At 38.2% G+C, this 16,374-nt stretch overlaps 2 protein-coding genes across 3 annotated transcripts; one reads left to right on the top strand and one right to left on the bottom strand.

The window, feature by feature from the left end:
- The first annotated feature begins 4,394 nt into the window (after positions 1–4,394).
- On the top strand, positions 4,395–5,730 carry LOC103640546 (uncharacterized). Its single transcript, XM_020539906.1, has 5 exons — positions 4,395–4,503; positions 4,610–4,950; positions 5,026–5,091; positions 5,174–5,308; positions 5,380–5,730. Exons 2-5 carry the CDS (start codon positions 4,642–4,644, stop codon positions 5,728–5,730), a joined length of 861 nt encoding a protein of 286 aa, XP_020395495.1. The 5' UTR covers positions 4,395–4,503; positions 4,610–4,641.
- Positions 5,731–6,224: 494 nt separating this feature from the next.
- Positions 6,225–15,475, bottom strand: LOC103629211 (uncharacterized). Of its 2 annotated transcripts, XM_020539721.2 has the most exons (12): positions 9,711–15,475; positions 9,438–9,593; positions 9,198–9,257; positions 8,744–9,101; positions 8,546–8,628; positions 8,212–8,325; positions 8,047–8,127; positions 7,533–7,657; positions 7,268–7,448; positions 7,054–7,179; positions 6,568–6,942; positions 6,225–6,477 (listed from the first exon to the last, which is right to left on the bottom strand). In XM_020539721.2, the coding sequence occupies exons 1-11, from the start codon at positions 9,840–9,842 to the stop codon at positions 6,823–6,825; spliced, it is 1,536 nt and encodes a 511-aa protein (XP_020395310.2). In that variant the 5' UTR covers positions 9,843–15,475; the 3' UTR covers positions 6,225–6,477; positions 6,568–6,822. The 2 variants fall into 2 exon arrangements, with proteins under 2 accessions (XP_020395310.2, XP_008648607.3); XM_008650385.3 differs by lacking the exon at positions 8,047–8,127.
- Between the last annotated feature and the right edge of the window lie 899 nt (positions 15,476–16,374).

Raw genomic sequence — 16,374 nt, 5'->3', positions numbered from 1 at the left:
AGTAAAAATAAATTTGTTCACAAAACTTACATATCTCTCTTGTAGTTTATGAAACTAAAAGAGGGATGTATAAGTTTTTTTAATAATGTTAATTAGAACCACTATGTTGGATGAATAAATGACTAAACAATCAATATAAACTTTGTAGATCTTTAGAAGTTATAATATTTTCGAGAAAAATAATATTACGTAGTCAGATATCCATAGGGGAGTGGAATATATGAACACCAAACTCAAAAATAATAAAAAAACGTAGCCTGCCTCCCAATTGGATGCAGGTGGGCTCTATCAGTATACAGACGAAACGAAAGAGACATGTAGCTATGATCTAGCCAAGGCCTAAGCAGGCAGTCAAGAAGACGTGGCCAAATAAGAATAAGAGACTACTATAAGGCATGCACAGCATGGCAAGCAGGCAACACATGCATGCTTCAATCCCTTTGGTTCCTTTTATCCCACGTATTCTGGCAAGGGCGACGGCAACTGTCCCGGCCGAGCCGAGTTGTTGCGGGCCATGGATGCAGGTGCAGGATAGTGCAGCCCTCATTGTGTGATTCTGCTGCTTGTGACGAGGTCAAGGTAGTGGCACCTTCAAATGTGCCGTATGTTCCCGACATCCTCGGTATCGCCAAGATCGTGCATCCATGAGGGGGAAGTTAATATACATTAAAGAATGATGTTTGTGTTTAGTCTGTCCACAGAAGATTGTGTAAAAATAAGAGATTTACACTCCAGATTATACTATTTTCATATTGAAGTTTGAAATAGAAAATGAAATATAGGATGAGATAAAAGATAGTATTGGAGACAAACTTAGTAGTAAGGTTCCGATACATGCAGAGGTTGAAAGATGGACTGCATGCCCAGTTGCCCACTGTCCGAACATTGTCGCCAAGTCCCAAAAGCAACAACAAGTGCACCAATCAATGTTGGCAAGCTTGGTCTCCTGGTTAGAACGAAGTCATGCACCTGTGACACATCTCACTGCCTAGTCTAACCCTCACACATTTCATCAAAGTTTTGATTCACGAGTCATAAAAACCCTCTCAACTCGCCAAGCCATCTTGGATTTGTTGGGCCTCGGCCTAGGTGTGCAGAAAAAAAAAACATAGGAGTAGTGTCCCACGAGCCTTAGTGCCATGCAGCAGAGGCGACCGTCGGGGCCTAGAAAGGAGAGGTGCCCAACTTCTAATAGAATAGTAAAGGTAGGGTTGCTTGCCGAACATCCAACAAACACGCTGGCACGCACAGATGAACTAAATCTTTGGTCGCGCTACAAGATCTTTAAAGAAAAATTTACTCATGATAACTCATCCGATGTTGAGATCCATGATTTTTTTTATTCAGCATTAATGGTGTTGCAAGTGAGTTTGCTAGATTCTTAGATGTCAGCGTCTGAGATTCAAAAGTTTGATCATATGGATGTAGATTTATATCCAAATGTTACAGTTGCCTATCGAATTCTCTTAGTTGTACCTGCGACTGTAGCTTTGGCTGAAAGAGGTTTCTGAAAATTAAAGTTATTGAAGAACTATCTTTTCATGAGAAGCAATAGATGTGATAGAGTTCTAGTCTTCATTAAGATAATCATATTAGCTTCAAGGTATAAATATTTTTTTATTTTCTACGTAGGGAGAGAACCCCACCTGATATATTCTTATTTTGGTCGACTTTATTCCTTAAGAATTAGTTTATATGTTAAATTAAATATATCAATGTATTTTTCATTTTACAAGTACAATTAGCGCGCGCGCACACATATATATATATATATATAGGGAAGAGGTAATGGAAGCCCTGGGCTTCCGTTAGTGGGCGAAGCCCCAGCCAGGGAGACCGAACGGGTCGCGTTCGGCCCACTGGACGCCAGCCTGCGCCATTTATGCAAAGGATAACCACGTTTTCCGGCTTACACGCGACATGCAATTACGCAACCATAAATATGTGTACAAATGAGCATAACTCATGCATAAATGGAATCTTTGCATGCCAGGAATCGCGCGCACGAATATCTGCATGTGCTAGACGTTTACGACTGCATAACGTTGTGATACATGGTAGCATAAACCATGCAAATGTTTATGGCAGGATTTGGGATAAGGCAAGACGTGATTTTCGTGCGCGTAAATAAAGGCACAGTTACGGCAGGAAACTAATACAACTTTACAGCCGCGTCCACGTTCGCTCGTCCATCTGAATTTTTGGCGGCGGTTAGCGGCGGCGGAAGTGAGAGGTCCGGCCGGCGATGGGCGGCGAGAATATGTCCACCACCGGCGCTGGCGATGACATCCTGCCTGTAACATCTGTGCATAAGCCAGCAGGTACGTCTGTTTCAATGGACATGCATCCTGTTTTGTCTGCAATCGCCCCATACACAGAGGGTGTCTCTGTTACTCCTCCGGCGGCATTGAGGGCACCTGGACATATCGAAGAGCACACAAAAACAGCAGACGTGGTCGGCGCAGAGAAGCACATCCCCATGAGACATATTGGGCCACATGAACAGGACACACCTCATATTCTTCAAAGCCACGTAAGTTCTCCCATATTACGTTAAATTTAGTCGCTATTGAATCATAAATGTTAAATTTCTGTGCGCAGCCAGATAATATTGATATAAGATTGATACCTAAAGTCGGTATGACATTTAGTAACGTGGACGAGGCGTATAATTTTTATAGTCAATATGCATACGAGGTAGGATTTCCGTTGAAGAAATATAGGGAGCGGAAGAATTGTAAATGGTTGAACTGTTCAATGGAAGGAAAGAATGCTGAAAGGGTAGCTGGAAATCCAAGGATACGTAACACATGTTCGAAACGAACACAGTGCAAGGCTGGGATGAAACTTAAAAAAATCTACGATGATGCTAAAGAGAATGTTATTTCTGTTCGGATTGATTTGGTAAACTATGAGCATAATCATGAATTTTTGAAGAAAGATACAGAAAAAGGGCAATTGCAATGCAACAAAACACATGACCGTGAATATATGGAGTTCCTTAGTGCGATGCAAGAAAGTAGGATTCCACCACATTGCATTATGGATTTTGTTACAGAAATGCATGGTGGCTCAGAAAACGTTCCAATAACCGTGCAGGACATGAGTAACCTGTAAGTGTATTATGCATTGACAATAATTATATTTTATATTACATAAACAATCGTAATGTGTTGAGTTAGATATAGTGCATAATCATTACTTTTTTTGACAGGAAAAAAGCATGGCAAAGGGAGAGAAATGCAAATGATGTGTCAAAGCTGTTATCTTTTTTTTCATTATGCAAGAAAGATAATCCACAATTTTTTCAGACTTTCAACTGGACAAAGAAGGGAAAATTTTTAGCATATTTTGGTCCCATGCTAGCCAGCAAGCCGAGTACATTGATTTTGGTGATGCAGTTACATTTGATACTACACATAAGACTAATATGTATGATAAGCCATTAGGCATGTTTGTTGGCTCGAACCACCACCTACAATGCACAATATTTGGGTTTGCTTTACTAGGAGACGAGACAGTTGATACATTCGAGTGGGTCTTCAATACGTTCAAAACATGCATGGGATGTGACGGACCACGAGTGATGCTGACAGGTATGTTGTAATAAAATGGCTCGTAATTATTATGTCATGTACTATATGATATCATATTGTCTTGCATGATGTTATGTAAATTTATATATTTCAGATCAAGACCCTGCCATGCCAATTGCACTTGGCAGAGTATTCCCAAACACAATACATCGATTGTGTTTGTGGCATGTGCAAAACAGGTATATGCCCCACTTGAATGAATTATATGCAAGATTTGAGGACATGGATTTCAAAACAAGGTTCCAATCTATAATACATCATCCATTGAATGAAATGGAGTTCGAGGCTGCCTGGCAAATGATGCTTGATGATTTCCAACTACACGAGAACAACACCCTTGCCAGATTGTATGAAATACGCAAAGATTGGGTACCTGCATTTTTCAAAGGAGATTATTGTGGTCTTATGGTCTCCACACAACGAAGCGAGAGCATGAACAAGTTGGTGAAGAGTGCCCATGTGGATGCAAACACACCACTTCATCAATTTGCAAAGCAAATGATGAAGCTCCTGCATAGTAGGAAGATGAAAGAGGCCAAAGAGGCACTAGGATGCATGGTAAGTGAAAAAAATTAATAAACATATGTTTTATGCTATTAAAAACAAAACAGTATTAATACTATATTGTGTAATTTGCAGGGTCAAAAGGATACAACTACATTGTATATGTTTGAAATAAGAGTTGCAAGGGCATACACTAGAGCTGTGATGACAAGGTTTCAGGAGACAGTAAAATATGCAACTGCATACCGAATAGACCGTGATACAGAGGGTGAGGAACATGATTGGGTTGTGAAACATACTACAAGATCAAATAAAATTGTTTGGGGTCAACACCAATTCAAGATAAGGGCTGATGTGGATGCCGGAAAGTATTCATGTGAGTGCAAGCATTGGGAGCATACAGGTATGTTATACTAAACGATTTTTTGCTATATAAAATTATAAATTTTTTCGAATACATAGCTGTTTACGATTAATATATGACATAATGTATGTTTAATCAATTATAGGTCTATTTTGTGTTCATCTTGTACGCGCTTTCATGCATCTACAAATTGAAAGGATCCCAAGTGAGTATATTTTGCAACGATACACATACTCTGCGCATCAAGATGTGGCTTTTTCAAGAGACGATAGGAATTTGAAAGGAAAAGATGGAGAAACTAGATCATATAGACAGAAGATGTTGCTTAAAAAAGCAATGAAAGTAGTACACCATGCGAGTCTGTCTAAAGCTGGGAATGATAAAGCCCTAGAGATGATGGACGAATTATTAGGGTTATTGATGCGTGTGGAGCCTGATATAGGTACTGGTGAGAGTTGTGGCACAAGTGTTTGCGATGACATCCAGGTACGCACCTCGTGATGTTATGAATTTTGCATAATTACTTATCGATTATGATCCATGATTGTAATGATGATATAGGTCGAAGCGTATGAAACAGAAGAAATGGCTATAGACAACTTACGCAAATTAGATGATGGGAACGAGGTATGGAACAAATCTTTATAATGTATTACATATACTGCTCTATAAGATTTGTGTCTTCACTGGACTTTGTTTTAATTCACAGGAAATTTTAATGGGCTCTAATACAAATGAATGCAATACTAAGGATGATCAATGTAATATGCAGATATTAACATTGGAACATAACACTGACATTCGGCTGGTTGAGAGTAGTTCTATGGATGTGGAAGCTAGAAAGGTGAAAACATTGCTACAATATATGATGACATACGAGAATGTAACATCTGACTTGATATCTTTGTTTTGTAGAAACTGGAATTTCATATGGAAGGTGTAAACTTAACAAGACCAGATAAGGCCAAGCCTAAGGGAAGAACAATCAAAAGTAGTGAGCAACAAGTTTTAAAATTGGGTGCGAAAGGAGCTAAGAAGATGAGCAGGAAATGCCAGAAATGTGGCATAGCTGATGGCCACAACAGCCGTACGTGTTTAACTATCGAGGATAGTAGGGTTCGATTGGCTAACCTATCTGGACGTAAGCGAGGACGGCCTCCTGGTTCAAGGAACAAACTCATAGCTGCAGCCCCGCAATGGAATGAGACATCAATGTCGAAAAAACGAACGGTGGATGTCGGAGATGATTCATCTGGTAGAGAGTAGAAGACCATAAGATACAAATATTTCCTTGTGTAAATGTGATTCCTGTGTTCATTTTACAACTTCCAGAAAGTATCATAAATATACTTGCAAACTGGCATAAATGTCTGTGTAATTTGTCATAAGCTTTAACAGTTATGCAGCAAACTGACTGTACATATACTTAGCATACATGTATGTGAAAAACTGCATAACTCTGCGTTGTGTAATGCATAAGATGGTTAGCCTGTGAACCATGACTGTACAAAAAATGACCCTGTTTGCAGTATATAACTCTGATAATGTATATAATAATGTATTGGCATATATTGATGACTATTGTATCATAAGTGTATGGACAAACATGCATAAGACTGTCAATAATTATATCGTAAACTTCGGTCAAGAAACATGCATACTTCGAGGTTATTGACATAACAATATTGTACAGGAACCTGGCAGAATCAAATGCAAGAAACACACATTACTTTCAAACACAGTTTGGAACAACATTCCAGTTTAGAAAAAAGCTGATCCCAAAGTTGTCATTGACATAACTAAGAAACGTCTATGGACTTTGCCCATAATATACACACATGACTGATCTGAAGTTTAGGGAACCATTGTATACAAAATATATTACATGACCAAACTAAACTACATCCTTTAGACCTTGAATCTTTGGATGTCTTGGAGCAGCGATAATGCTTTGTTCTTCGGGTGGAATGTGATGTAATGCAGCGCAAGAGACCGTATCTCACTGGTGTTGCCCTGCGATACAAAAACACTGAGTTAGTTATACCTCTGTTCCATATGTTGCCATGGGCCAACTATAGAATTAAATGGTAAATTTGTACGTACTGCTTCTATGTCTGACCGCAAAGATCCTTCGTCGCATTGATAAAATAGAATCTAACCCATGACATAAAACCCACAGTCATTTGATCCAGTTGCCATGTTAGGACAATTTGGGCACAAGTCAATTGTGAAGTTACCAAACTTGGGAAAGCATGTACTGGGCCGTACATGTTGTATTGTTTTGTTTAATCTGCTCATAATAACCTTTGCCCATGGTAACTTTCTGCCACCTGAGCCCAAATGTGCAAAATGATAGTCCTATGTAGTTCCACCAAGTGTTGGTCCATATGGGTTGGAATCTAAAATATGAATGCACTTCTTGACCTTGTTGACAACATACAATGTCCAATGCCCCCTGCTTACCATGGGGACCATGATCTGACCGTGTAAAAAAAGCATAAAATTAACAGGGTAACTTACAAAAGCATAACAATGTGATATGTTCCATTTAAAAGGAATTATGTTTGGATTATGAAATACGATTGTTACCGCTTTGCATTGGTCCAATTCATCTGTCTCAGGCAATGAATTGTCTAGAAGTGTGTGGAGTACAGATTCATCAAAAGGTTGAGGGTTGCGACTGTGTCGTTCCTGTTCCTCAAAGTTGAGTATTGACTGCAATAAACGATATAAATGGAGTGAGTGTACTTGGGTTCATCTAATTTGTATATGAAAATGGTGTATGTAAGTTACAATAGTTTACCCCAACATTAACATCAAGAACCAAACTGTTCGAACTCATGGAAGTCTGCTGATTTTTTGCATCATCAATAACACATTGGATGAAACACTGCATGAATACATTGTCGAGACACTTCCCATCGGCAAAAGATTCATATATGTCAGAACATGTCGCTGAATATTCACCATAATCTATTATGGTCCTGGTGAATTTTTTATATCAATTAGAGAGGTCGCGTAAATCTACAAGCATATAAATAGATTTAGATTTAGTATGAACTTCGTACCTGCCGGTGTCAGATTGCAGACCACACAAATATTCGCGTAGAGCTAACACAGTTTGCATCTCCGAATCAAGAGAAGCCTGGCCAACCTGTGGAGTGTTTGTAGCTGGATCGGTTTCAACATAAACCTAAAAATATATATGAAAATATACAGAAAACTCTGTGAACAATTTTGACAACTATAAAGAAAATGAAAATTACTGAGCTGACATAAAGTGGAATATACGTATGTGGAATGAAGTGTCATAAACTGGTATAAAATTAATGAGCTGACATTACTGATACAGATCAAGAGAAAGAAATATTCTTGCAAACTGCAAAAATGAATGTGTAATTTATCATAGGCAGCTAACAGTTATGTAAAAACTGCATGCACATCTACTTAGCATATATGTATGTGTAAATGGGCATAACACTGATTTGTAAGATGCATAACCTATTTAGCATGTGAAGCATGGCTGTACAAAATCTGTGAACAGTTGAACACTACAAAGAAAATGTAAATTACTGTGCTGACATGTTCAGATGGAGTATGATCAAAGCATGGACCACTGTCAGGCAAGTCTGTTTCTGCCACTTGTTGTACGCCGCCAGTAGACTAACAATGATGGTATAAATGGATTACAAATTTAGTAAACTGCTAATGAGAATATAGAAAAACCACGAGGGGGTTTAGACATACCTTGATTTGCGGAGTCGCATCAAATATCGGCGCGTCAGGATCCATGTGTGGTGTTGCTTTAGGAGTGACGTTTGTATTGGTCGGCATGTTCTTGCCACCGTCACCATGTTTACCCTGAAAGAATTGTAATGGTTATATGATATTTACATAAAACGATTAATACAACCCTAGAATGAAAAAATACAATTAATAATAAAAACATTACCACTGAGGTTGTAGGTGTTTTGTTCTATTTCGTTATATTTGTATGAACCAGTGGATCAATATCAGCTTCATCGGGGCAACTTTCTAATAGTACACGAATATGCTGTTGCCTTAACAGTAATTCATGTACCTGTGTGTCTGTAAACTGTGTATCCAGCTGAGAAACTGGAGTAGACATATCGGGTACAGTTGGGGGGGGGGGCGTACATCCTTCTGTACGTGTCATGTAAACAAAGAAAACATTGTTTAAAATAATGGCATCAAAACGATATCGATAAATGATTGCATAACTTTTTTATATTGACATAAATACATTAAACTGACTAACCAGCTGTCTGGGGAAGAATATCATCTGATTTTGATGTGGTTTTCTGCACATCATAAGCATCTTCGTTGTCACCCGCCTCGGCACGGAGGACCTCATCAATTAACTCGCCAAAAACATCAGATAGATTGAATTGTTTCTCAACAATCTGCTGAAGATTCTGTTTAATAACTGAACACACCTTACCAACCTCCGCATCAAAATGTGACAGCTTCTCTATGAAACCCATGCGGTGGCGGGATGGAAGCTGATTCAGCTTGCTTGATAACAAATCCCTGATGAGCGGGAGTTCGATGTGAATTGAGTGCTGTCCAGATGGGTCAGGACGAGGAACATCAAAAGTGTTGGTCCTGGTCTTATGCTGTTGTAAATTGAAAATTATTAAGTAAATGTATAGCATATCACTGAATATTATGTTGAAATTCTATGACAAACAAATATATAAATAGAATCATGCCTTGAATTGTGCATGAACGGGTGGTACAGCTGTGTAGCAGGTCTCTGAGGAGCTTCGGAACTAAAAAAAGGCGTGAAAGATGGAGTAAAACTTATACAAACATATTAAATTGATAAATGAGATTCATATGTTTAATGGAAAATGCAAAACAACATCACAAATATGCTTACAAACGGGCATAAAGATATGTGAACGTTATCATATGCATGTAAATAAATGATTGACACATAAAAAAAATACCGAGCAATGTCCAAATGCTTCTTCTCCTTTGCGTATCTTGCCCTTGTCAGCTCTTGTCAGGGCTTGAATAATATTCCTATCAAAGTATTTGATTCGTGGTGTTCCACGTTTGTTCCGGGGTGCCGCTGAGTCATGCAAATGATCCAAATAATACAGCTGCAAAAGGCATAACATGAGTCATTATAAGACATAACAAAAGCATAAACTACGTGTATATGGATTTTGCATACAAGATTATGGGTACATGTAACAGACAAAAAAGGATATGCTTACAAGAATAACGATGGAACATCCATAGATGGTTGTAGAAACGTTCGTAACGCTCCTATTATGCCACTTCTTGGCAGCTTGGCATAAATCATTGAAAATGAGCTGGCACCAGTCCATCTGGTGGAAACGATCCATCTCCTCGGTTAAAAGAACCTCATGGTTTGTTATTCCCCAGCTGGCAGTAGGGAACAACAACCTATTGAACAATATCAAGAAAAAGCATCTGATGCTTAAATCATCGTCAGAACCTTTCCTCAAACGATCTTGAAGAGCTGTAACTGTAACACCCCGGGATCCACAAATACCTTGAAATGCTACTAAACTACACAACTAACATTCATATATAAAATTTCGACAGCATCTCCTTTGAAAATTTGCATAAACGTGGAAGGAACAAAGTATAAACAGATATCATAATAAGAAAACATACTAGACATTAATAATCTGCTAGCAATGGAAAGATAACCATAACATCATGAACTGAATTAACTAGTGTGCACGACTAGTTAAAAACAAACATCCTTTGACAAGAAGTTTCTAATTAAATCATGGTTGTGTCTGGGCAGCGTTATTATGAGAGTGAAGGTGGACGTGCTGCTACTCCCCTCATTCCCAACATGAATCAAGTACCTGCATTGAGTAATGCAAGAGTGAGATGAAACATCTCAGCAAGTGAATTGTTTCGACGAGATATTTAAACCAAAAAAATTGAATTAATCAACATTTTAAAGGGATCACAATTGAGATCAGAAATACTTGTAGATATAGAACTCAATAGTCCCAAAATAACCAATGCCATCTCATTTCCTCGAACAACCACAATAGGTTGTATAACACTCTTCTGCGTCAACAATACCTGCAAATATCACATCGATGTATGCATAGTAATGCAATGTGTAAGTCCTCTGCCTTCATACCTCTTAGAGTATAAAACCACACCATCTACAAATACCACTTCAATGAATGCATATGAATACAATGCATATGTCCTCTGCCTTCATACCTCTAAGGGTATGAAGCCGCATCGTACCCCTCCTCGGGTAACGTACGATGCTAAGTTGTACCGGTACGGTCGGACCATAGGTCACGACGAAACTTCAGATGCAAGTGAATCATGCAATGTATATGGCATGCTGCATTTATCAATATACTTTACTTCCTTCACATACAATACAACCTCAAATAATACTTCATTTACCTTCAGATACAATACCAACCTCAAATAATACTTCATTTACCTTCAGGGGTGTGAATTAATCTCACGAGTCATACTCGAATCATCATCATCATCAATATATGATTGAGCATCAGCATAATTGAAGCAATTAAAGCATCACCATAGAGTCCAATTATGAAAGAATCCAATACTTCTGAATATTAGAGTGTAGGCAATAGAAATAACAGGTCAGAACGGAAGCAACCACTGCTATATTCACTTGCCTTCATCGAAGAAGAAGAAATGTACTAGGCATGATCTGGAGTGTAGCCACCTGCTAGCGGGCATAAAACTTAGTACAAATATTTCACAAACATTTGCCAACAATCAACAAATCGCTCCTACACTTGAAACCAAGACCTGGTGGAAAGACTCCCACCCTGAACCACATGACATACAACAGCAGCGCTGTTTGTTAATTTTGTATCTTTAAAATTATAACAGTTGTGATATCAAACAAATAATCTAGGAGTATCTACACAAAATACTCTACAACTTCAGTATTCAATGGATAATTAAATTCTTCCATCTACAAGTTCTAAAACCTCTAACAAGATAACTGACTGAATCTGTTTCAGACAGCAGCGTAGTTAACTTCAAAATTCGATATCTCACAAACTACTCAACCCAAAATCATGGAATTCTACTGGCAGTAAGAACATTTATTCCTCTACAGAAGTCTCCATAGTTGGAAGAGCCAATTCGGCCATTTACCTGATGAAACCTACCAGTGAACAGACCCGCTCATTTTTGTCAGGCAAACAGGAACAGCCACAGTAAAACAAACATAACTGGAGTTTCACAAATCATATGAATGCACTCTTTAACAATATGGAAAGTTTATGAAATTATCTACAACTTCTTTTACCAACCCATAGTTTAATTCTGTTGATAAAATTGCCTAACTCTTAAGAGAACAGATTCTGCACAGAATTATGAGACTGAAAAACTGCTATAATCAAACTGTAATAACTTTCTGATCTGATGTTCGATTGAGGTGTTCTTCGCGGCCACGGAAAGATCTACAAATTATCTATGACTCATATATAGACTATTTATTTTTTTGAGGCAAATAAGACCACGGAAAACTGGTATGAACAGAAACTGTTGAATCTGCCATTCTGCAGAAATAAAATTCGAGATCAAAACCTAACCCCACATCTAATCCAACATCTAATCCTTCAACATGATCCACAACCTCCAAAAGCACATAATTATATGGAGGAACAAGGATCTCATCCTTACCTAGGGTTTCCCCAAGAAAATCTGCAATAGATGGGGGGTAGAACATCTCCTTGATCCTCTCTTCCTCTTCAATCCATCTTGCTCCACCTCTTCTCGATCCTTGCTGCGTGGGGGAGGGGGAGATCTAGGGAGGAGGAAGAAATGGTGGGCGGCTGCCATGGGAGGAGAGGGGGTGGCCAACCAAGGGAAAAAAGGGGGGAGGTTGGCGGCCAAGAGAGGGGGTGGAGGGAAAAGGGGTGGCCACCTAGGGTTTTGTGGGAGAAAAGAACTGACGCCCCAGATGACTTCTGCCTTTGCATCTAACGGCCCACAACCCTTTCCCACATCCACGCACCGTAGATCAACTTTTGTTCCAAAAATGTTTTTGGGATATTACACTCTACCCCCCTTAAAAAGAATTCGTCCTCGAATTCGGCCACTCCAAGCAAAACACCCAAGGTACCCCATCACCACCATTCAAAACATGGGTCCATTATTGGTCTTAATTAACACAAGAACTTCTACCTTGGACTAATTGTCTAAGGAAACTACACAACCTGACATCAAGCATGGAACAACATGCAATGAAGCTCAAAGCAAGTCATAGATGCAATCAACACTACAATTTCACACCATCGAATTTGGATGCAACTATACATCAACATCAATGTCTTAAGACAACACTCTTTTATGAAGGGGTAATATGCACTAAGCACAACCCTTACCAACTTCAACAATTAATTTTAATTAAATGGTGAAACATCCACACCCGACGAATGTATAAGAAGATCAAATACCTCACCTCAAAGCACCACGAAACAAGTAGTTCTATTGAAACAAAACTCCTAATCTTCCTAAACCTTATTCTTGCCATCATGAAAAGATAATCATGTAATCTAACATCCTTTGCACCCCGCAAAAGGGAGAAAATCTACAGAACTAATGGAGCAATAAAGCCAATAAGAAGCCAATAACATTCTGCGCGGCACAGGTCATCGAAGAAATGCCAAAAGCTCCACAAAAAGCACTAACAGCACAACAACACAATATTAGGTTAACCAATGTCACTATACTTCATCCAACAACTCAACTAAGAAAAATATTCAAACTAGTGAGGTTAACCTACACATAATATAAGTCTTCATCTATTGTAGTTCATAAACTTACATTTCATTCTATCATACGATGCACTCAAAGTACCAGACATACAAGGTCAATAATAACCCTGTAATCCTTCACACATTTGACAAACATCTCAAGCTGATGTACAAACCACATCATTTAGGAATAGGTGACTAACCACACACAACCAACTCTAGGCTAGGCACTGGCTTCATTCAAACCAATAGATAGGTGGTCCAACAATGGCTCCACAAGCATGCATCAGGGAGAGAACCATCTGATCCTCAACGTATTAATACATAATCCATGGATCCAGCAAATCAAAGATTTATTCTACAACTAGCATGACTAACATGCAACCACTTTAAACCACATCTAGGCTTTGTGGCTACTAAAACACACAATAGAAGAGAGACATGTAAGCCATTCTAGCTAGGTAAAGACTTCCCCCAAAATTCCTATAAAAGTACCAATATTCATTTCTTTCAGAACTGGTTTCTTGACATAAACAATCATTCTTTGCAAAGATAGTTGGAACTATCCACCAACCGCTCAACAACTTAAATTCAAATTGATGGTTACCTTGTAACCCAAAACACGCAATTCACAGTCCTCTTAGAAACATCCTCAATCAAGCATATATAACAATATTATTGTAATAAAACTCAACCATGAAAAACATGGTGAAAACAACATACGCATACTTGTATATCACAGGCATAATAACAACTTCAATCTCACAAAAGACCATCGATATCAAACGCATTAATAAAACAATATAAAGATTTAGAGATAAATTATATCAGGCATTAAGTCATAAACAACTTACCACATCACCATAAAGGAATGGGGAGGGGTGAAATTATTGTCACCTACACTTCAAAGACATTAATATATATCAAAGATATTTGTACCCATACCCTTCCTATATGTGCAAGTGTGTCAAATTTATCTTCAAATTGCCAAGAATCTAAAGCCTGTGCTTTGATACCAACTGTAACACCCCGGGATCCACAAATACCCCGAAATGCTACTAAACTACACAACTAACATTCATATATAAAATTTCGACAGCATCTCCTTTGAAAATTTGCATAAACGTGGAAGGAACAAAGTATAAACAGATATCATAATAAGAAAACATACTAGACATTAATAATCTGCTAGCAATGGAAAGATAACCATAACATCATGAACTGAATTAACTAGTGTGCACGACTAGTTATAAACAAACATCCTTTGACAAGAAGTTTCTAATTAAATCATGGTTGTGTCTGGGCAGCGTTATTATGAGAGTGAAGGTGGACGTGCTGCTACTCCCCTCATTCCCAACATGAATCAAGTACCTGCATTGAGTAATGCAAGAGTGAGATGAAACATCTCAGCAAGTGAATTGTTTCGACGAGATATTTAAACCAAAAAAATTGAATTAATCAACATTTTAAAGGGATCACAATTGAGATCAGAAATACTTGTAGATATAGAACTCAATAGTCCCAAAATAACCAATGCCATCTCATTTCCTCGAACAACCACAATAGGTTGTATAACACTCTTCTGCGTCAACAATACCTGCAAATATCACTTCGATGTATGCATAGTAATGCAATGTGTAAGTCCTCTGCCTTCATACCTCTTAGAGTATAAAACCACACCATCTACAAATACCACTTCAATGAATGCATATGAATGCAATGCATATGTCCTCTGCCTTCATACCTCTAAGGGTATGAAGCCGCATCGTACCCCTCCTCGGGTAACGTACGATGCTAAGTTGTACCGGTACGGTCGGACCATAGGTCACGACGAAACTTCAGATGCAAGTGAATCATGCAATGTATATGGCATGCTGCATTTATCAATATACTTCACTTCCTTCACATACAATACAACCTCAAATAATACTTCATTTACCTTCAGATACAATACCAACCTCAAATAATACTTCATTTACCTTCAGGGGTGTGAATTAATCTCACGAGTCATACTCGAATCATCATCATCATCAATATATGATTGAGCATCAGCATAATTGAAGCAATTAAAGCATCACCATAGAGTCCAATTATGAAAGAATCCAATACTTCTGAATATTAGAGTGTAGGCAATAGAAATAACAGGTCAGAACGGAAGCAACCACTGCTATATTCACTTGCCTTCATCGAAGAAGAAGAAATGTACTAGGCATGATCTGGAGTGTAGCCACCTGCTAGCGGGCATAAAACTTAGTACAAATATTTCACAAACATTTGCCAACAATCAACAAATCGCTCCTACACTTGAAACCAAGACCTGGTGGAAAGACTCCCACCCTGAACCACATGACATACAACAGCAGCGCTGTTTGTTAATTTTGTATCTTTAAAATTATAACAGTTGTGATATCAAACAAATAATCTAGGAGTATCTACACAAAATACTCTACAACTTCAGTATTCAATGGATAATTAAATTCTGCCATCTACAAGTTCTAAAACCTCTAACAAGATAACTGACTGAATCTGTTTCAGACAGCAGCGTAGTTAACTTCAAAATTCGATATCTCACAAACTACTCAACCCAAAATCATGGAATTCTACTGGCAGTAAGAACTTTTATTCCTCTACAGAAGTCTCCATAGTTGGAAGAGCCAATTCGGCCATTTACCTGATGAAACCTACCAGTGAACAGACCCGCTCATTTTTGTCAGGCAAACAGGAACAGCCACAGTAAAACAAACATAACTGGAGTTTCACAAATCATATGAATGCACTCTTTAACAATATGGAAAGTTTATGAAATTATCTACAACTTCTTTTACCAACCCATAGTTTAATTCTGTTGATAAAATTGCCTAACTCTTAAGAGAACAGATTATGCACAGAATTATGAGACTGAAAAACTGCTATAATCAAACTGTAATAACTTTCTGATCTGATGTTCGATTGAGGTGTTCTTCGCGGCCACGGAAAGACCTACAAATTATCTACGACTCATATATAGACTATTTATTTTTTTGAGGCAAATAAGACCACGGAAAACTGGTATGAACAGAAACTGTCGAATCTGCCATTCTGCAGAAATAAAATTCGAGATCAAAACCTAACCCCACATCTAATCCAACCT

Source organism: Zea mays, chromosome 6 (assembly GCF_902167145.1).
Source record: "Zea mays cultivar B73 chromosome 6, Zm-B73-REFERENCE-NAM-5.0, whole genome shotgun sequence".
Lineage (NCBI taxonomy): Eukaryota > Viridiplantae > Streptophyta > Magnoliopsida > Poales > Poaceae > Zea > Zea mays.
This window is presented reverse-complemented; position numbering and strand designations above follow the sequence as displayed.

What these genes read in the sequence shown, in the direction of transcription:
- LOC103640546 (XM_020539906.1), top strand. Translation starts at nt 4,642, where the DNA reads ATGCATCTACAAATTGAAAGGATCCCAAGTGAGTATATTTTGCAACGA. An exon ending in GTGTTTGCGATGACATCCAG is followed by an intron (nt 4,951 to 5,025) that starts GTACGCACCTCG and finishes ATGATGATATAG; the next exon opens with GTCGAAGCGTATGAAACAGA. An exon ending in TGGATGTGGAAGCTAGAAAG is followed by an intron (nt 5,309 to 5,379) that starts GTGAAAACATTG and finishes TTTGTTTTGTAG; the next exon opens with AAACTGGAATTTCATATGGA.
- LOC103629211 (XM_020539721.2), bottom strand. Translation starts at nt 9,842, where the DNA reads ATGGATCGTTTCCACCAGATGGACTGGTGCCAGCTCATTTTCAATGAT. An exon ending in CACAGTTTACAGACACACAG is followed by an intron (nt 8,326 to 8,545) that starts GTACATGAATTA and finishes CAATTCTTTCAG; the next exon opens with GGTAAACATGGTGACGGTGG. An exon ending in TTCTTGATGTTAATGTTGGG is followed by an intron (nt 7,180 to 7,267) that starts GTAAACTATTGT and finishes CGTTTATTGCAG; the next exon opens with TCAATACTCAACTTTGAGGA.